The sequence below is a fragment of the Tenrec ecaudatus genome, chromosome 6 (assembly GCF_050624435.1).
Source record: "Tenrec ecaudatus isolate mTenEca1 chromosome 6, mTenEca1.hap1, whole genome shotgun sequence".
Lineage (NCBI taxonomy): Eukaryota > Metazoa > Chordata > Mammalia > Afrosoricida > Tenrecidae > Tenrec > Tenrec ecaudatus.
This window is the reverse complement of record NC_134535.1, coordinates 96,913,871-96,936,193: the sequence shown is the minus strand read 5'-3', so window position 1 is coordinate 96,936,193 and position 22,323 is coordinate 96,913,871. Positions and strand designations below refer to the sequence as shown.

The window sequence follows — 22,323 nt, the reverse complement described above, 5'->3', positions numbered from 1 at the left end:
CAAAAGGGAGATGCAAAGTTTGGGTAACGATTAAGGGAGAAAAGTCTCTCTTACCTATTGTCAAATAAGTGAAGTCTGCCTGTGCATTGAAGACTTTTAATATTCATAAATTATGCCTTTTCCTCACCTAACATGTAACAGAAACATTCCCCCTGTTCTCAAACTAGAGAGCAGCTGCATATTGAAGTGCAAATAGTGGAAGATGTACAAACCCTGATTTCTACCCTGAATCCCCGTTTTCCTCATTTAAACCTGCCCTGCACACTTGTCCATATCTTCTCCTATTAGGAGTCAGGAAAGTCAGCCCATCACACATACCTTAAAGTTCACCGCGTTGTCTATTCCTTTATATGTTACTCTCATTTAAAGAAGGTGCTCTGTGACTAAGGGACTTAAAATGATGGGTCCCCTGTATTTGTCTGCCATAAGTCATTTCAATTTCAAAGTGAACTACCCAATGTGGGAGCCACCGGAACTTTCACCTTATTCTCAGAGGCCTAAGCAACGCCCTCTTCAGCCATGGCAGAGCCCAGGTAGATAAATCCAGGTATATGAATACACAAAAATTGGGACCATCCCCTTCTTGCATGCTAGGTTTTAGGCAAATAATATTTGATCAAGAATGGTGAATTTCACGTAATGCTTGCAAAAATCATATAACTAAATTATTTTTGAAAGAAAGTAAAAATACTTACTTGGATCAGATTTTGAGAATGTATCTCTGTCCAGAAGATTTCTGTTTAAAAAAAAGCAGAAAAAGTCAGCTGGGAATAAACCCAAAATATGTATTTATTTATGTTTAAATACACACACACATATATATTTATTTTTATATGAGAGGACTTCAAAAAAATTGTGTAAAAATTCCATTATCTTTTCATTCTAACTATCTGTGAACTTTTTAAGCCTTCTCATGTGTATGTATACAGTTTTATTTACTCATACAAACATGAGTAAATAAAAATTTGGAGGGAGGGGATAAAGGGTAATGTTATCAAGGAATTCAAGAGGAACGAAAATGTTTTGAAACTGACGGTGGTAGCAATTGTATAATACTGCTTGATGTGATTGAACTACAAAATATTATGCTATCTCTAAGAGCGCCCAATAAAATGATTAAAAATAAATAAATAAAATTTGTCTATCTATACTTATTAAGACTGAACATTATTTAAATACAGGGATTAGGAAACTTGCATTTCATTTGGACAGCAACATGACTCTACATTCTGAAATATAATTTCTTGGAGTGATTAAATGCATTTTTTGCATTCCTTTATCCTTTCATTACCCAATATGTCCATGTTTAGAAATATTTCCTAAATTGTGACTTGTTACTAACAAAAAAATTGTTCAGGACTCAAGCACGTGATCAGAGGAACCCGAATATAATGGTGAGGCACCATCCATTGACATTTCTATCACATCGACCATGATTACTTTTATGTGGCTTTGTAATTGGGGAATTAAAATGAATATACAGACTGCTTAGGGTTTATTTCAATAGAGGAAAAGATTTAAAAGTCTATTGGTACCACTTATTTCTTCTTCTTTTTTGGTGGGTGGGGCAGATACTTCCACATCCACAACAGAATAAGAATGGAAAATCAGAAACCAGGAAAGTCTAGAGTACACTGTTACCTTCACAAGTAGTAAATATAGCCCAGTTCTTGATACACAGAATGATGACGCAATTATGTTTTTAAAAAGTCAGATTAATAATGCAGGCATGTACTTTTTAATTCCCATCTAAATTCTATGTTATTAAAATAATGACCCCAATCTACATCCTAATCTGAAAATCTTAAGGTTATTTAGAATAATTAATTGAGGGTTCTAAAAAGTCAAAGGTGTCCTTCATATCTATACTTCATTAACCAGTAACAATTTATTATAGGTAAAATATATTTCTACGTTTAACACTAAATTCTCTTGCTTGGAGTGTCTTTTTCCTACTCCAGGACAGCTACCATCTTCATATTTAAAAAGGCCTTTTTACCAGAGGATGTGCACTGGTACAGACAGGAACTGGAAACATAGGGAATCCAGGGCAGATGATGCCTTCAGGACCAGTGGTGAGAGTGGTGATACCAGAATGGTGGAGGGAAGGTGGGGTGGAAAGGGGGAACCAATCACAAGGATCTACATATAACCTCCTCCCTGGGGGATGGACAACAGAAAAGTGGGTGAAGGGAGATGTCAGACAGTGTAAGATATGACAAAATAATAATAATTTATAAATTATCAAGGGTTCATTGTGGGGGGCGGAGTGGGGAGAGAGAGGAAAAGTGAGGAACTGATTCCAAGGACTAAAGCAGAAAGCAAATGTTTTGAGAATGATGATGGCAACAAATGTACAAATGTCCTTGATACAATGGACGGAGGTGTCGATTGAGTGATATGAGCCCTCAATAAAATGATTAAATAACAAAAGAAAAGGCCTTTTAAATAGATGTGGTTGCCTCTTTTATGTCAAATTCCCAAGTTACTCTGTATACCTATTCAACAGAACAATGCAGCACAGACAATAAAAAGAGGTTTATCTTGAAGTTTCTAGAAAGAAAAAATGAGACAAATTCATATTTGAAATTAAATAGATTAAAATCCAATGGTCATAGACAAAACTGAAATAATCCTTTCTTTCGCTAGAGCAAAACCCATGACTCCAGCAATGTTTGACAAACAATACATGAAAGCATTTGCTTTTGAAAAATTACTGATACATATTTATAAAGGTAATTCTCCACTAACTGGAAATTTCCCGGCTCTTCCTGAGGCTCCAGCTATGGCATACTAAGTGTCCTAAGGAAATGTACTTATGTTGTTTCTTTCAGAGTCCATAAAAATTATGCAGAGATGATATTGCAAAATGCCAGTGTGGTTGTGATTAAAAATTATGTTACACCTCTATTTAAAGGAAAAATTTGATTCTGGTACATTTCTCTAAAATGAACCTACCATTTTAAACCACAAATAGAGGGTAATGAATTTTTATCAACATTGAACAAGATTAATATTCTTAGATGGGGAGCAGATGATGTAAAATATGAAAATAAAAATTTATAAATTATCAAGGGTTCATGAGGGTGGGAGGTTGGGGGAGGGATGAGAAAAAAATAGCTGATAACAAGAGCTCAGTAGAAAAAAGTTTTGGAAATGATGATGGAAATACATGGAAAAAGGTGTTTGAAACAATTGATGGACAGGTTGTTATAAGAGCTGTAAGAGTCCCTCCAATAAAATGATTTATTAAAATAAAGAAATAGAAATAAAAAGATTAATAATCTTAATCATAGACTTTACTGGTTGCATTATTTCTTCTAGTCATTATAATTCATAGGACATGGAAAGAAAACAAAAGGGAAATTGTTTCTTTATAAATTAGTGCCTGAAATTTGGAATTTAACTTTTCAGTGGCTGTTTCACAATAAATTTTATTTATACTTTGGTATATGACTATACTACAACAGGCTATAATTGATAGATTGGTTTCCCAAAAGACTGGTTCATACACATACAGAACTAAATTCAATTTTTAAAAAGAAATTATTAAAATACCTGTATCTGTGAAAGACCAGTAATTGTTGAAATGCAATGACTCATTAACCCAGCAATCTGGATTTTTGATAGGAACGTGGATAGGAATGCAAGGTTTTTACCTTTCCAAAAAAACAAAGCAAGTTTATATCAAATTAAAGGAAGTCAAGCACATTGGGTTACAAACAAACAGACAAAAACTATGCTGAGGCTCAGAAAATTTGTGTTAATAACTAGAAGCACATCGTGCAGTTTGGGATAAGCCAGAGGATTATCAAATTCTACTGAATTACTAACGTCCAATAGGAAATACTCCTGGAAAATTGAGTGACAGAAGGTAAAAACCCTCTGGTTGCATCTCTTGGTTAAGCCACAAGCTTCCAGTGCATTGAGTTACAATAGAAATATATGTACTTCCCAGAGAATTAGGGGTGAGAACCAGGAAGAGTGGGGAGTGGAAAGAGGGTGCGGGAGGGGGAGAGGAACTAACCACTCCTCCAGAGGAAACAGAGTTGCTTTCCTTGTGGAGCGCTTGTGTAAAGAGATCATACGACACACTCTGTCAGTTGTTGTTGTTGTTAATAGGTAGCACATAGGTGACCCTTCTCTCCTTTAGACTGCCATTTGCTTAACTAGGATGCCTAGAATTTTATAAGAGGATGTAGAACTTCAATACCAAGAGGAAAATCTTTGAACATGGCTTTCTATTCAACAAATCTAATTGCAGCCCAAACACGTTATTTAAGCTGTGGTGTGATTCAGCCAGTTGGCACAGGTTCGGCAAATGGAAATCTAATTTTTGGTTGAGTTTGGCAAACTGGTTGTTAAACTGGAACTTGTAATCAGAGTTCTCTCTCAAGTGGGTGGCTGGACAGCCACCCCATGTGGAAATCACCAATGTGCCTCCTCCTCTTCAACAGTCGTCTGTGCCAGTGTATTCTAAGCCCCCAGAGGAATGGTCATTCCATCCATAGTATAAAAAACTAGATGGAACTATGCTTATAATGTTTATTTATTCATTTCACAAAACTCCCTATACTTTTGATGAATGCTACATTTTTATTCCCTTGCCTTAGTTACTTCAGTAAACAAACATATAAAAGTAAAGAGAAACTGCCCCCAAAAACCCAGAGGATGATAAGCTGTCATTCATTTCAACTTTGTGCTATACCCCAAATTCTCGCTGGATATTATGAGTAAATTATGCGGTTCCTAAAAGTGTTCAAAGAGCTAAAATATCGTCACAAAAAATGCTGTAAGGTCAGCAGAATTGGAATGGGAGTTTCAAAATGAACATAATATGCTCAGAGAAGTGGCCTGTTTCTAACATACCCAACACACTGCGTTGTCCACTTGACATGCTTCTAGAGCAATGACCAGGAGCCCTGATGGCACAGTCGTGCGTTGCAACGCATCTGAAAGGGCGGGGTTTTGAAACCACCAGCTGATCCTCCCTGGGGAGAAAGAGGGGCTTTCCTCCTCTCCCCAAAACAGTTCCAGTCTCAGAAACTCACAGGGCAGCCCACATGGTTACTATGAATCTCAATAAACTCTATGGCACTGAGTTTGTTTCTTCTCAAGGAATGGGGTCCTAACTCCCACAGGGAAAAGATGCTGAAAACCCAAAGCCCGTCTGTAGACAATTGGACATCCCCTTACAGAAGGGTCACTAGGAAGAGATGAGCCAGTCAGGGTGCAGTGTAGCACCAATGAAACAAACAACTTTCCTCTAGGTCTTTAATGCTTCCTCCTCCCCACTATCATGACCTCATTTCTACCTTACAAATCTTACTAGACCAGAACATGTACACTGCTACAGATAAGAGCCTGCAACACAGGGAATCCAGGACAGAAAATCCCCTTAGGGGCCAATAGTGAGAATGGAGATACCAGAAGGATAAGGTGAAGGTGTGGGGAGAAAGGAGGACTTGATCACAAGGATAGACATAAACCCCCTCCCAGGGGACCAATGATAGAAAAGTGGGTGAAGGAAAGGCAGAGGACATTGTAAGATATGAAAATAATAATCTATAATTTATTAAGGGTGCATGAGAGAGGAAGGGTGGGGGAGGGAGGGGGAAAATGAGGAGCTGATATCAAGGGCTCAAGTAGAAAGACAATGCTTTGAAAATGATGACAACATATGTACAAACGTTCTTGATACAATGGATGCATGTATGGATTGTGATAAGCGCTATAAGAGCCCTCAATAAAAGTATTAAAAAAGAAAGAAAAGATGCGTAAAGATAAATCACACAGATGATAATGCTCAGATATAAGGAAAGAATTGTGCAAATGAGGATGCCAATCAAGAAGCAACATGGAATGCACCAAGCCATGAGGGCAGCGTGGCCACGTGGAAGAAGCGTGAAAAGAGAGCCACAGGGCTGGCCCAACCAGAGCCAAACTGAGCCCCTCCCTGGAAGTGGGGGTGGCGGAGAGCAGGTTTGGGAGCCTGGCCAGCGTGCCACACCCACAGGGAGGCAGGCCGGGAGGGAGGAAGAGAAAGAGAGAGCCGGACTGGACCCCACGGACTGGACCCCACGCTGGCACACCAGGCTCGGAGGATGACGTCCCTGCGGGAGCTAATGGGACACAGAGGGGACTGGGCACCGACAACAGCACACGGAGCAGACTGCGACAGAGGACATTTCTGGGGTCACATGGTGCGGAGGCAGTGCGGTCTGAATTCCTCAAAACGGAGCGAACCAAGAAGGGATATACCAGATCAGCAGCTGGAGCAAGGCAGAGCTAGAAGCCCTGAGGAGCCCCAAGGGGGGTCTCTAGGCCGGGAGGGGCAGCTCCTGGACAGTCTTGAAGGCCAGCACAGACCCGGTGTTTTTATATATTTCTTCCTTTTAAATTTTTTTAATTTATTGATTTTTTTAAAAAAATCAGTCCGGGATATGTCATAGTCAGTGTGTGTGCGTACCTTTACAGGATAGAAACGGGAGGCATGCCCCAGGAGAGAGCAGCGGGACCAGCCGTCCTGGGGAGACCTGGGCGGTGGGGGAAGGGGGCAGTGAGCAGGCTGCGCCATGGACAGGGGAACAACTGGGGTGTTGGAGTCCATAACAAGGAGGAGATAGGGATCTGAGGTGGGGGCGGGGTGTCAGAACCACAGCAAACTAGCTAAGAGGAGGTACCAATACAAGGAAATAAGGGAAAAGGGACAGTGGGGCAGGAGGAAGGTTAAAAGAAACAGAGGAAGGAACAAGGAAGCAAAGCAATGGATCCAGGTATAAACATCATGGTGTACATATGCAGATACATTAATCCACAAAAATAGAGGTATTGGCCCACGTACATAAATTTATATGGCAATACACTGAGGAAGGGGATGGGCTTCAGCCCTCTGCTCATCCCATCCCTCAATACAAGAACACTGTGTTCTAACCAATCGGCAGTCTGAGATGTTCATCCTCCCGACACCATCGCTGAAGACAAAACAGGTGCAGAAGCAAATGTGGTGGAGAGGGTGGATAGTGACCGGCTATGAAAAGATATAGCATCTGGGATCTTAAAGGCTCGAAGTTACACAAGCCTCCATTCAGCAGTGAAGCAAGTCCACATGGAAGAAGCACACAGCTAGTGCGGCATGAGAAGTCATAGAGACAGGGTAATGGGCATCAGCAGACACATACATAACAAAAACATATTGTTGAGAACGAGGGGCTGGAGCAGAGACCCAAAGCCCATCTGTAGACAGTGGAATAATCTCCCCACAGCGGGGCCACAGGGAAGGGATGAGTCACCAGGGTGCAGTAAAGCATGGATGAAACACACTATATTCCTCTGGTTCCTTGAGGTTTCCTCACCACCACCACCCCTACCATGACCCAGTGCTGCTTCTCAATTCAGACTAGACCGGAACATGTGCACAGGTGCAGAAAGGGATGGGAGCTCACAGCACACAGAATCCAGGAGCAGGAGTGGGAGTGGTGATACCAGAAGGGCACTGGGAAGAGGAGGAGAGGTAGGGAGAAAGGTGAACCGACCACAATGATCAACACGTAACCATCCCCCCCATCCAGGGGGAAGAACAACAGAACACATGGGGGAAGGGAGACAGCAGTCGGGGTGAGAGATGAAAGTGATAGCAGGAGATTATGGGGGTGGTGGGGGGGGGCGGGGGGAAGAGCTGATGCCAAGGGCTCAATAGAAAGTAAATGTCTACAAAAGAATGAAGGCAACATATGTACAAACATGCCTGGTTCAGTTGATGTATGGATTGTGATCAGAGTTTTACAAGCCCCCAATAAATTTTTTTAAAAGAAGCAACATGGATATATTTTGTCATTTTGGGTAGCCTTCTTGAATCTTTTCTGTGTTTCTCTTTGCTCTTTGGTACATGAAACCCAGGACTGATGGATCTATAGAGACGACAACTTGCATAAAAGTTCCCAGGGTTACGGGAGTGGGGGAGGCTAAAGCGAAGCTGACATCAAGGAGTTCAAGAAATTAGAACATATTTTGAAACTGATTTTGGTAGCAGTTCAATAGTTCTTGATGTGATGGAACTATGGAATGGTAGAATGTCTGAATTAGATCCTAATGAATTGGTTTGGGGGGGGGAAAAAGAATGCTTTGATGCAATTTTGAAAAAGATTTTTAAAAAAGTAAGCAACATGGAAATATCTCAAATAATAGGTTCAGTGTTGTGAGATATTAGTTATATTTTTTCATTAATATTTTAAAACTGTTTCTTGTAACCATCTGATTTTGTGTGCCTCTTAAATTGTGCTTATTTAAGGCTTAACTGGATGAAATAATAAACTACCTTTTGGTATATCATGTTTTTACAGTTAAAACTGTCATTAGAGCAGTGAACTGATTTTTAAATTATTTGAATCCCACCACTTAAGAGAGTAACCCCACCCCCCAAAAAAACCCTCAACTCTGCCATCCAGTGGGTACCAACTCAAGGGTAGAAAGTATAGCCAATACTATGTCTCTTAGTTACTTTCCAAGGCTGGAATCCAATAACCCTTGTGGTTAAATAACCAACCATTTATGATCAAAAGAACAATGTTTACCCAATGACAAGGTTCAGGAGGTTAGGAAGGAGTGGGGAATAAAAAGTAGGTACAGGGAAAAAAGCAGGATAAGTGATGGTACTTAAAAGGAATTGCAGTAGATGAGGTGAAAGAAAATGTGTATGAATTGTTGGCACTCTGCTCTGTGTAAGTCTTCATCTTAACCACAATATCTTGCTTTCTTAAAAGCACAATGTATTTTGTGTTTGAAAACTCAGGGCCACACGATCTACTGGAACAGCAGCCTCGTTCACACGGGGTATGTTCTACCTGCCAACGTGGTAAATAGTACCTGGCGCCTCAGAGCTACAGCTATGGGTCTTTTCCTTCCAGAATGAAAAAAAAGGAATCCAAAGACTCAGAGAAGGACATCTATAAGGCACATGGTCTGCAAGGAACCAAGGGCTCGTCCATCCTAAAACCAGAAGAACTCCAATGACCGACCATTCTGAACAGGGCCACAATAGAGGAAACCTGACAGAACAGGAGAAAAATATCGAAGACCACTCGAATTCTTTTAAAAGTTCAGATTTAAAGACCAGTTGGGATTAGAAGACTATGTCACTAATTAAGACCATATACTGAGACACTCTTTAATCTTGAAACCAAAATTATCCTGTGAGATCACCTTTTAGCAAAATAATGCTCTCACTCTCACTCTCTCCTCAAGACAAGGCTGATTCATTGTGAATCCCCTGTGGCTTTCTGAGACTGCTGACAGGAGTGGAAAGCCCTAGAAGCTGCTGGTGATTTCAAACTGCTGACCATTCAGATCGCAGCCCAACCGGTGACCACTATACCACCAAGACTCCTAAATAGTTGACTCATAAAATAAAAACAAATTCCCCTATGAATGATGCGTTGCTTTTTTAAAAAGTCATCTCTATAAGACAAAATGCTCAAAACCTGCTCATTAAAGAAAAAATGAGGAGAGGATTGGTCAACTAGGGTACTGGAAATGGTATAGCCAGAAAGGAAAAATTAGATTGATGATACATAGTAGAAAATGTAACCAATATCATTGACTAATTTGTGTTGAAATTTTTCACTTGGAACGTACTTTTTTAAAGTAAATTTTCACATGCAAAATAGACCTGTCCTCACATACGAACTACCTTATTATCAGACATTTTGCATTTATGACCACCTCAAAAACCCAATTTTGTATATTAACAAATACTGAAGTGCAAAACAAAAGTAGTATTATCTATGATGGTTAAGATTATGTGCCATCTAAGCTGGTCTCTATTTCTCAATGCTTTGGCAATTATGCAATGATGTAATTTGGCCATTATGTAATGATGCAGTCATCTTCCACTTAGTGATGTATTTTACCTCTCATTTTTCAGATAATGACAATTCTTTGGAAAACCAAACAACGTCAATAAGTGATTCAGTGATGATACAGCCATTATTTTTTTAAGTTGCCTGGATAAATATCCTATTCAAAACTATAATCTTTGAGTTGTTCTATTAACCACACCTCCTCAAATTCCAATTAAAATGTCTGAACTGTGGGCTAAGTATGAGTGACTCAGCAGAAATAAAACTGAGGAACTAATCAAGCAAATTCCACCCTGTTTGAAGAAACTCTTGGTTAAGGGGGGCACCTTATTTTACGCGGTGACTGAATAAAGAGATAACCCAGAATTTAGCAGCACCTTTCCATAGCACCCAGGAAAATGGTTTCCCTGCTTCTCCCACCCAGTCACTCACGGATATGATGTCTTACAATAGAAAATGATGTGCCCAGCTACTAGTCTTCTTGATGACACCGCAGTTAGCTTATCGGATAACCCCCCTTTGCTCTGAGGGTCTTCATGCTTAGCAAGCCGCTTCCCGGTTTTAAGATAGCTTTCCATGTTGTTATTATTAGCACAGACACCATGATGATTGGTCATTATGAACATGATAGCTTTCTTGACTATTGTAATTTTAACCATCAATTAGCATTTTAAGACACATGCAAAGACTCCAACCTGCCCTCTTAAATTTACATCTCAGGTTTGTCTTTCTCTAACTTTAAAATAGCAACATTCTTTTAACTTCAATGCAATGCTGTATCTTTCAAACAAATATTCTCTTTAGAGTCCAAGACCTAACATAACACTACTGGTGATACAATACGTATTAAATACTTAGTGCTTTTTGACAAAAGGTCTAAAGTTTACTGGCACAACAAGACATACATCAATATTGGATGGTGTGTAGCATAATCATTAATTGTGGGGGAAAAGACTACTAACTTAAAGGCAAAGTTAAATTCATTAATTGACTACTTTTAAAAAATCAGGTCCAATGCTTAGCTCTTCTCTCAACTATTTTTAAAATACACTAGAAAATAAAGGAAATTGATAGTTGCAGAAACATAATTTAAAAAACCTAAAGTGCGGTATGTCTTGAAATAAGTATTTCAGTTTTAAGAATTCAAGTATCCTTTTCTTTTATATATTTAGATGATGATGTTTTAATAGTAGAAAATAAAAATATGTAATTCTTTACAAATAAAGTGATCATTGTGATATGGTCTAGGCAATATTTTAAAAAATGATTTGTAAGTAAGAAACCTGAACATTCGAGGCCAATTCCTAACTACTAATTTGTAGTAAAATAATATTGAATCATTTTTCCAAAAAATCATCTTAAAAGGAAACAAACATTATACAACCACAAACACAATTGGATAAAATAAAATTTACCTGAAGTGCTTTCATAGTTTTACCTGAAGTGTTTTCGGATTTTTAAATAGTTTCAGAATAGAGACCGTTTGGATTATTTATAATCTTCTAGAGTGCATATTTAGTAAACGATACAACCTACTCACATTGAGCTAATAATTCCTCAAATAGGACATATGGAGGCAGTTCCGAAAGGACAGCCACTGTGGCCAGCAAAGCTCACAAATCCCACACGAGGGACTCCACCACGGAACCTAAGTGGAAGGGTCCTATTTAATTTTCCGATGGAACAAAATGCAGCGTAGAAATAGAACCAATCAAGTGCTCTCACTTTACAAACATGGGCCACCACAAATGTTCCACCTAGGAACAAAGAACAGTGCCTATGATTCAATTTCCCCTGGAAATTACCTCTTATCAATAAACAAAATGATTCTGGGTTTCATTGAAGCTTAGCTAATGACTCAAAGACTTTTTATTTACCAACTATTCAGTGTTGTCTTCGAATCTCTGACAGCCTGCCAGGTCTTAATCAACCAATGGCAAGGTAGGCCTAGGGACTCAACAGCACCTGCTTAAAGAATGAATGAATGGTTTTAGTAGGCAGACAACACCTCATCTTTTCTCACTTTAGCTATCAGGAGGTTGCTCAGTAGCCTGTGAAGAGTGTAACAAAGTGGTACTTGGGGCCTTTGTCCTAATAAGTAATCTATTAACTGGAAGGGGTGGGGGGGTGGAATAAAAAATGAACTGAGAACAATGACTGCTAGGATTGTAACCAAGCCCCATGTCACCAGGCCATGCCCATGGCCCCGATGTTGGATGTAATATGGATTGGAATTGGGAAGTTCCTGGGGCGTGTGGATGTGGGTGTGGGTGTGGGTGTGGGTGTGGGTTTGGGTGTGTATGTTTACAGATTTTTTTTAAAAAGAAAAAGGAAATCAAAATTTTTTGAATGAACGGAAGAGAAACAACAAATTTATAAAAAGTATTTGAATGCCATTTTTAACTCGCTCTAATTTGTTTATTTTGTCATTTGTTTTTTGGACATACAATGTCTTCAAACTTGGCATTAAAATTTAAAGAAAAAATATTTTCCCCCCCAAATGCTGGTTTTTATGACAAGAAGAAACAAGCATACAGGCAAAAATTTAAGTATTTGCAACCTGAAACTGATTGAAAAGCCAAAGTCAGCTAGAATCTAAAATACCGTTTTGCTGAAGAATAGGAGATACTGAATAAGATGATATGCCTTTTCAAGGAAAAAATTAAACTTTCAAATTTGAAGTTCTGCTAAAATTCCATGCCACAGTTCCCTCAAATAAACTAAGTATATAGACAAAATATCATAACTGATAAATACTTGAGTTGTATACATAAATTAAGACTGAAATTAGCTTTAATAATATTCAGTTTTTGCTGAAAGTGGTAGTTTAATGTGTTTATTTATTAGAACTGTTGAACTGAAAAAGGCCAGTGATAAAAATAGAGTTTCAACCTTTATATGTGTGAATTTGGATTAGACACCAAAAGCTATTTGAACGAACATGGGAAAGGAGAAAATATTTCGGTCTTGGGGTATTCTGTTGTAATTGTCTTGCAAATTATGTAAAAGAAAATCTGAGCTTTATCAAATTCTGACCCTTTAGAGCTCCAGTTTGGGTGAACTGAGGCAAACAGGACAATACACTGGTTTTAAATGACTGAGGGTAAGACATCAGGAGTGCCTGGGGGCTGCATAAGAGTAAGAAATAAGCTACTAACTGAAAGGCTGGCAGTTTTAACCCAACTCAATCCATAAATTTGTTAGTTAATTAACTAACAGCTTACACACTCAATGTCTAGTTCTTCCTGGAGAAAAGAAACATAACATATTTGTCAACAAAGGCAGGCAGGATAAAAAGAGACAGAGCAGGACATGGTCTTCTTAAAAAGTTAAAACTCCGTAACGAATGAAACTGATTCTCTTCTCCTCAGAACTTGGCTTCTTTGTGCTCCATCTTGGTTAAGGGCAATTGTGGTGCACAGAATAATGGAATCCCAGATTAGTCAAGTCCTGCTCCCTGGAAGCTTGTTTGGAACTTTACTTGCAAAGAAGCTGTACAGATATGGCCTAAAGTAAGGATCTTGCCCTGAGGACACTGTCTGCATTGTGCCTGTGGGCTCTAAAGGCGAGCTCATATACAAAGATGAGGGGGGCGGCAAAGGGGGATTTGACACAAACATACAAAGAAGGGGATCTAAAGATCAAACCCAGAGCAATTTGAGAATTCCGGCATTAATGATAGTGATGTACCCACAGCCAGGAATACCAGCAACCAGCAGAAGGTTGATGTCAGCCCAGTGATACTAATTTCAGACAAAGGCTTCTTCTAAGTAGTTTGATCCCCCGCAGAAAAATAGATTTGCTTCAACCACTTCCTGAGAATTGTCCTTTCCACAACAGATAAACTGAATGGATGGAAACAAATGCAGACATATGAATTTTCAGGAGAGGGCAAAAGCAAAATGAACCAGTTAGGTTTCTGGCCCTCGAGACTTCAAAACTGTGAGATGATAAATTACTGCTGTTTTAAACAGAATGAAGCAGCAAACTAACAGGTCTGTGGGAGCCACCCCCAAACCCAGCTATATTGACCCCCTCCCAAGAAGACTGCCCTACAGAGGACAGGACAGCACTGAAGATACAGCCCAGGGAGAGTAGAGGGTGTGCCCAGATCACAGGGAATCAAACTAGGAGGGAGGGGGAGAGAGAGCGCGCGTGCAGGAGCCAGCTGCATCCTGACCCACCAAGCTCCCAGGATGACGCTTCTACTTGGAGCAGCCAGGGCACAGAGAGGACCATAAGGCCAGTCCCACAATGAGACAAGACATTCCCTCACTGACCCACAGCACTGCAGGGGACAGCACTGGAGACACCATGTGGGAATTGTGCCCAGTCTGATCCACCCACACTGGGGTGAAACATGAAAGGAGCAAAACAGAGCAGCAAGGGGAGCAAAGCAATGAAGTCCCGGAGGAATCAGAAAACATACCTCAGTCTCAGAGGACAGAGATTGACAGACACCTCATCAGACTCAATCGGAAAACATACATGAGGGTCAGCAAACAGAACTGGAACTATTTACAGGTGCTTCTTCTCCCTCTCCCTCCTCCCCCCCATGTCTATTGATATAACATAGGCAAGACAAACAATCCCAAGGAGAAAAAAATTGGACTTAAGGTTCCAGGGGGACAGGGAAGAGGGGCAGTGGTGGTAAGGGAGGGGGAAGCCAAGGAACCCAAGGACAGGGAGCAACTAGTGCTCTAAAATCAATGGCAAGGAGGGTATAGGATGCCTGGTGGGGGTTGATCAAGTGTACTGTAACTAAGGAATTCTTGAGAGCCAAATAGAGGTCAAACATGATAGTGGACAGGAGGAAAGTTAAAGGAAATAGAGGAAAGAACTAGGGGGTAAAAGACCTACAAAGAGCTATAAACATAAGCATGTATGTGTAAATATATTAAAATAATGATTGGGAGATAGGTCTGTGTACATATATTTATATGTTAAGTATCAAGGTTGCAGACCAACATTGGGCTGCTATTCGTGTGCCCCCTCAATGCCAGAACACTTTGTTCTAACAACCTGGCATTCTGTGATGCTCACCTCCCCAACATGATCACTGAAGACAAAATGGGTGCATAAGCAAAGGTGGTAAAGAAAGATGATGGTGCTTGACTATTACAAGATATAGCATCTGGGGTCATAAAGGCTTGAAATTAAACAAGCAGCCATCTAACAGGGAAGCAACAAAGCCCATGTGGAAGAAGCACACCTGTCTGTGTGATTCAGAGGTGGTGATGGGATCGGGTATTATGCATCACAAAACCCAAAGCAAACAATCATATGGATGTGAATAAGGACAAGGGGTGGCAGAGTGGAGACCCAAAGCCCATCTGTAGACAACTAGACATCCTCTCACACACGGGACACAAGAAAGGGACAAGCCAGCCAGGGTGCGCCCATGAAACATACAACATTCCTTTAGTACTTTATTGCTTCCTCCGCTGTATGATCATGAGCCCTGTTACAAATCCGGCTACCTTACAAATCCGGCAACACCGGAACATGTACATGGGTACGGGTAAGAGATCTTGACAAACGGAATCCAGGACAGAAAAACTCCTTAGGAACAAAAATGGGAGTAGGGTGAGGGAAGGTGGGTGGGGAAAAGTGGGCGAAAGGGGGAACCAATTGCAAAGATCGAAGTATAATCCACCCACCAAGGGAGATGAACAACAGAAATGTGGGTGAAAGAAGATAGCAGTCAGTGTAAGATATGAAAAGAATAATAATTTATTACAGGTTCATAAGGATGGGAATTCTGTGTAGCTATTACAATGGATATTAGAACCTGGAGATGTGCAATAAGTAACACTAAGTAAGACATCGTTCTATCCGTAAGAGTTCAGGAAGTTAGTCTCTTCTGTGTACAAGCAAAGAACTTTGTCCTGGGGTCACTGGGATACACAGAGCTCTCTCGCACACTGGGGAAACTTCCCTCCAGCCCAGGAGGGCAGAGCATCTGAGTGGAGAGTGGGCCTCAGTCACGGCTCCCTTCCTCAGGTGTGACATTCAGAATGCCAGTGGCTGTGTGCTACAATCCATAAAAGAGGAGCTGGCACCAAGGGCTCAAGTAGAAAGAATGCTTTGAAAATGATATGTACAAATGTGCTTGATACAAGGGATGTATGGATTGTTATAAGAGCTTTAAGAGGCCCCAATAAAATGATTTATTACCCAAAAATGATTTTAAGTAAAAACCCTTAACCCTAATATTTCTACCACTTTAGCTTCTGCCTCCATTTCAACTAATTCCCAACCCTTAGATCTCTCTTCATGGGTCTTCCTGCCTCTCATCTCCTAGGTTACTGGCTAAGATGTCTCCAAGAGAACGTTTTCTACAACAAAAACACAACCAAATGGTTCCCTTACATTAAAACTCATTCCTACAGAAACACTAAAGTCCTTAATCTAGCATTTTAAAGAAGCAAGCAAATCCAAAATGGCGCAGTGCAATAGCTTGTTACGCCTCCAGCTGCATCTCTACCCATGCCCTGCATATAGGCCGCTCCGGGCGTTTCAAACTTTGCTGCAGCCTACACTAATATTCCGCTTCACATTTCCGTATTCATGATTTACCACAGCATTTCCTCCCGACACTTCCTTACCAGTCTCGTTCCTGCCGTCCTCAGGCCATGTTGTATGCCACTGAGTGGGTTTTGCCCCATGTGACAGAATAGAACTGAGCCACTGGGTTTCCTATGGGGTCCTCTTCATGGGAGCAGAGCCTTCGGGCTTTTACCCTACAGAGCAGCTGGGTGGATTTGAACCGTTAAGCTTTCAGTTAGCAGCCAAAGGCTTAGCCACTGCATGATCAAAGTTCCTACGAAATGTGAATTCACCTTTCACCCTCTCCCCACTACTAAGCAGGAAGAGGTGATTATTCATCTCTGGGTACCACAGTGTACCCAATGTGAACTTTACATTAAAATACTAGGCCTATTAATTTACTGCCCTGAGCACTTTAATAAATTATTCACACAATTCTCGCCATAATAATTGAAAGTAGCAAATATTATCAGACTCCATTTTCCAGAAACTACAATGTTAAAAGGTTAAATGAAGCAGGAGTGGTGTGTGTGTGTGTGTGTGAGATGGTTATTTCTTGTGCTTAGTAGAGGGCTGGAGAGAAACAGAAATGCCCACATCAAGATGGATTGGCAGAGTGGCTGCAACAATGGCCGCACACTCAGCAATGACTGTTAGGGTGGTGCAAGAGCAGGTGGCACTTGGTTCTGTTTAACATTTGGAGAACTGCCAAACTGTTTTCCAAAGTGGGTGCCTCAGATGACAGTTCCGCTAGGAATGGCGGTAGAATTAACATTTCTCCACATTCTTGACATTTGTTAGTCTCTATCCTTTTAATTATAGCTATCCAAATCGGTATAAAGTGTTCAATCACTTATCTAATCACCACATATCCCAGCAAATAAAAAAGTTATTTCTAACACCCACAACAATTACCAAAGCTTGTGATTCCGATCAAGAATAAGATAGTATAACAGCCTGAAATAGCCACTTCCAGAGAATAGATCCTGATTACACTTCATATGCTAATCCACCACATCCAGAGCATGTAGGTCTGATTAGAATACCTTCAGATTCAGCATCACAATCTACAATATCTATATGATACTATAAATACATTAAACCATAGACAATATAATTGCAACTGTAACCAATTAAAATAGACTGGAAGAAAATATGAAACACGATTATTTTAAATCTTGAAATGCAGGCCATTTTCCTTTTTACACATAGTCCAGAGAAAAAGGAACTGATTTGATAATAAATGAATTTAAAACTTCTATATAGAAAATAATATAATACAGTTAAAATAAAAGTTTGTTTAATATGTGATAGATTAAAAAGTCAAGGCTATCGAGATATAAAATATTCTCAAAATGAATGAGAGAACAAAACTAAGAATCCAGAAGTGGGTTAAATATGTGAATCTTTCATAAGAGAATAAATGCAGCTGGTCATTGAGCATATTAAGTGATGTTCATCTTCAATAATAACTAATGACATGCCAACAAATGAATATGACAGCAAGTTCCTACAATATCGGCAGAACGAAGACTGGCTGTAAGCTCATTTGGTGGTGAAAAGAATCCGAGGGATGACTGAAAATCCAGAGATGTTTCGTGGAGCTCAACCAAGATGATAGCCAGACCTTCGAGCAGTCAGGCAGGGACATCCACGTTCAGATCCTCTCTCTACCAGGCGGCTTTCCAGATTCACCGAGTTCGAAGCCCACGGGGGCAGCTCTGCCCTGGCCTACAGGGGTGCTAAGAGCTGGAGTCAACTCAGTGACAGTTCTGAGTTAGTTTTTGCTTTTTTAATCAATGGAATTTCCATATGTTCAATAGAAATGATTTAAAATGTTTCCAAATAAAAGGATAATGTTATTTCTAAAGTGGACCGGGAACATAGATAAACCACACATATATGAATGGATTGAGTTCTCACTTAATCATAGCTCTAATCTAAGAACAATGTATTCTTTTGATGTAGTTTTACTCTATACTTACCCTGATGAAGAAATCACTGAAGATATATGGGTGCTATAGAAAAGTGTAGTAAAGAAATCATGTTGCCAACCTTTCAGAAAGGGTAGTATCTGAAGTCTCAAAGGCTTGTTTTAAAACAAGCACCATCTGAATGAGATGTCATCAGCTCCGTCCACAATGAAGCAGCACATCAGCCTGTGTGATCCAAAGACTGTAAGTAACAGAATCCAAGACAGGAGGAGGGAACTGTATTACAGCTTAAATTCTGGACACCTGGTTTGCAGAAGGCTATCGATGACATTAAAAGACAAAAATCCATCTATGTGGATTAAGCCTCCGAAGAACCCCCTCTGACCACTAGCCAAAGATGTGAATAGTCTTGCTATCAGGAAGTGTATTGGAAAGTAGACACATGAAGATGTAGCTCAGTTAAAATTTAACACCTTATCATATGCTCTCCCTTTTGGCTTATTTTAACTTTGTCCTAGTTCTCATTATTCTCTGCTTTCTTTTCGGTTAAAGATTTTCTGGTTTTGTTTATTATTGTTGCTGTTTTGATATGTTTTTCTTGATATGAAATCCAGGATAGGGAAATCTATAGACAGTAAATGAGCAAGGAAGGTTGGAAGTTGAGGAGTCACTAATAATAATTTCAAGAATGAAGAAAATGTTCAAAATATTGTGGTAATGATTGCGCAACTCTTTTAAATATGTTTAAATCACTAAATTGTCTGGTATGTGAATTATATATCAACAAAACTTAATTAAAAAAAATTTTCTGTCTACATCTACTTTATGTAATGGAAAATATGAATGCCTGGAGGTTTAAAATTTTACATTGAGTAATTCTGGGACCCAAGAAGGGGTTATCTCTTTTTGTTACTTTTTAAAATTTTTGTTACTATTAACAAATCTCATGAATTTTACAAGCTTGATAGGGTTTCACCTCTGTTTGCATTCATTCAAACACGTTCATTCTGCCAGCACATATTTATAGAACGCCTGCTGTGTGCCTGATACTATTCCAGGCATTATGAGAGAGAGGCAAAGTGATGGGCCTCATGAGTTTGCTTTATGTGAGAAATAAGATACACAATTCATAGAAAGGCAATTACATTTCTGTCGGTGTGAATTACCAGGCGCTGTCCAGTCAGTCCCGACTCATAGCGACCCTGCGGGCAACGGGCCGTCCTGTGCCATCTTCGCCGCTTCTCCATCTTTGAGCCCCCTGGTACAGTCACTGGGGCAATCCGTTGTGTCAAAAATCTTTCTTGTTTTCACTGCCTTGCTTCTGTAGGAAGCATGCAACCCTTCTCCGGGGACTAATCTGTCCTCACAAAACAGTAGGTATGGTGGAGTCTTGCCATCCTTGACTCTAAGAAGCCCTTCTGCTAAAGACCGTGGGGGCCTTTAAACTGAGTGATGGAAAAGAGAGGTTCATTACAAGGAAGGCCTTTCTACAAAGGTGACCTTTGAGCCGAGGGAAGGGAAAAGGGTCTAGGCTGGAGGAAGATCTAGCAAGAGCGCTCCGGGCAGAGGGCAGAGCGCGTGCGCAGCACTGGCAAAGGAACCGGAAGACTCACATGCACTGGAGTGAGGAGGCAGACAGAGCTCACTTAAACCAGACCTGCCAAGCCATGTTTAACATGTAAGAATTTTGTGGCAGGAGGGCAATGTCTTAAAGAAGGAGGTTTATGCAGTTCGAAATGGCAAGGGGGAAAGGGGAGAGAGAGATCCACCTTAGCAATGCTGGAGGATCTGCGGGGAAACTGCAGCGCTCCAGTGAGCCTTTGGGGTGAGCACTGGGTGACTAATCACCAGGTTTCAAGGTGAGTCTGTCTACTCCCATAGAGACCCTCAAAGGCGATCCCCCTCCGTCCTGGAGGCCCACTAGGCGGGGAAATTAACCCCATGGCAGCGGGTTTGGTTTGACTCAGTGGTGAAACTGGCATGCTCAGGAAATGAGTTAGGAATTTCTTTGTCTTTTCCAGAGCTTAAAGAATAGGGAACGAAACGGAAAACAAGTATACCTTTTGATATTCCCATCTATTTTCTGGAAAGTTAGCGGTGCCGGATGACAAGTCTCGAAATAAAAAAGAGGTTTACACAAGGTCATGGTTTCCCTCTTGCTTTTCATTAAAAAATTGGGCGCAGGGCTGGGGAACTAAGTATTACTGTGGTGAAAAGAGATTTCTTAATATGGAGCATCTATCCACTGTTTCAGACACGCATGGAAGGAGGGCTGCTAACCACAAGATTAACAATGAGAAACCACAAGCTGCTTCCAGGGAGGAAACTGAAGCTTTCGACACCGGCAAGGATTTACAGTCTGAAAAGCCACAGGGGCAGCTCTGCTCTGGCCTGTGAGCACTATCAGTCGATATTGGCTTCATAGCAGTGGGGGTTTGTTGCGGTTGCTTTGTTTTTAATCAATGTCTTCGTAATTCTTACCAAATGATTAGGTGGGCCACACAAATAGTCTGCAACGCACTAATGGAGGGGATCAGTGGGTATACGAATGAGGCGCTGCAGTGGCAGGCACAGAAGAATTCCTGGACCATCAAGGCAGAAGAACTATCAGTGGAGTGCTTTGGATCTGTCTGCCTAAAGTGGCAAAGACTGAGACCAGAGGCACCGGAGGCTGCATCACAGATACCGTGGGACAGAGCAAAGAAGCCCGACCAAGTCTAGATCCTGAAGCAAGGAGTCCACGAGACAGCAGAGGAGCAGGACAGAGAGCTGAGACTGTGGCAGAGCAGCAGACAGGCATCATGGCCCATACAGACCGAAGGCCAGTTGGTCCACAACTATGGGCCAGAGATGTGACTACTGGCTGAGGGGAGGCCTTGCTGTGGACAAAAGACTATATACCTCTAATGTTTTCTGATCCTGGCTGGTGTTAATCTGTTAGCTTCGCATATAAATCCTCACGATTGCGGGTACTGTCTGTGTGACCACTGGAACAGGCCATGGAACCCAGCAGAACAGGAGAAGTTGGTGTCCGAACAGGTAGAACAATAGAGGTGGAGGCATAGCTGACCTGTGACAACTGATCTTGGGCTAATGTGGAGATGGAGTCTCCCTCTCCCGAAAGTAGCCAGGAGGTCAAACGTGGTCCCCAGGCCATTTCTCACTACGAAATGAGGGCTGATTAAGAAGTTTGGATTTTCAGCACAAGTCATGAACTATTTTCCAGGGAAAAGGCAGCTTAGTCCACGGACTACAAGTGTGGACTTCAAAACCACGGATTCCACAGCTCACTAGCTGCTCATCGATGAAAGGAGATAATAGCAGTGTCTAGCTCATAATAGTTGTTTGGAAGATAACAGAATGGATATGGCTAGGGTGCTTCTAATAACGGCCAGCAGATCGTAAACACTAGATCAGGTCACAGGGGAGAACCACGTAGGCCGATAGGGGTGCGTGTGTGTGGTGGGTAATACGCTATTCCTGCACGTTTCCATTCGCACCCATGGAATTTGAAGCAGTCAGAGATCCCAAGGTGCCCTGATGCTGCACTGGTTAAAGCACAGTGCTGCTGGCTGAAAGATTACCCACTCAAACCCACCAGCTTCTCTGCAAGAGCAAAATACACCTTTTTTTCCTGCAAACTGTGCAGCCCTAGAAACCCGATGGGGCAGTTCCACACTGTCATACAGGGTCACTGCCAATTAGAATTAACTCCATGGCAGCAGTCTTGCTTTTGTTTGGTTGTTTTTGTTAAGGACATATGAAAATGGAATGGTCATAACAGCACGATGAAAACAATAGAACAGCCGGGTAAGTATTGGAGAGCTAACTGCAAGGTTGGTGGTTCCAATCCATGAGGTGCTCTGTAAGAGAAATATGAGGCTATCTACTCCCATAGAGATGTACAGCCTTGGAAACCCTCCACAGGGTCACCATGAGTCAAGATCAATTCAATGGCAAAAAGTTGAGCAGGCATGTGGAGG

The 22,323-nt window shown here is 41.0% G+C and overlaps 1 protein-coding gene across 1 annotated transcript in view; it reads right to left on the bottom strand.

The window, feature by feature from the left end:
* The window catches only part of CPNE8 (copine 8), a 271,745-nt gene that overhangs the window by 216,973 nt on the left and 32,449 nt on the right, over nucleotides 1-22,323 (bottom strand). Inside the window, exon 2 of the mRNA XM_075551890.1 lies at nucleotides 696-736. Coding sequence (XP_075408005.1) covers nucleotides 696-736 — 41 coding nt within the window. The remainder of the gene's footprint in view (nucleotides 1-695; nucleotides 737-22,323) is intronic.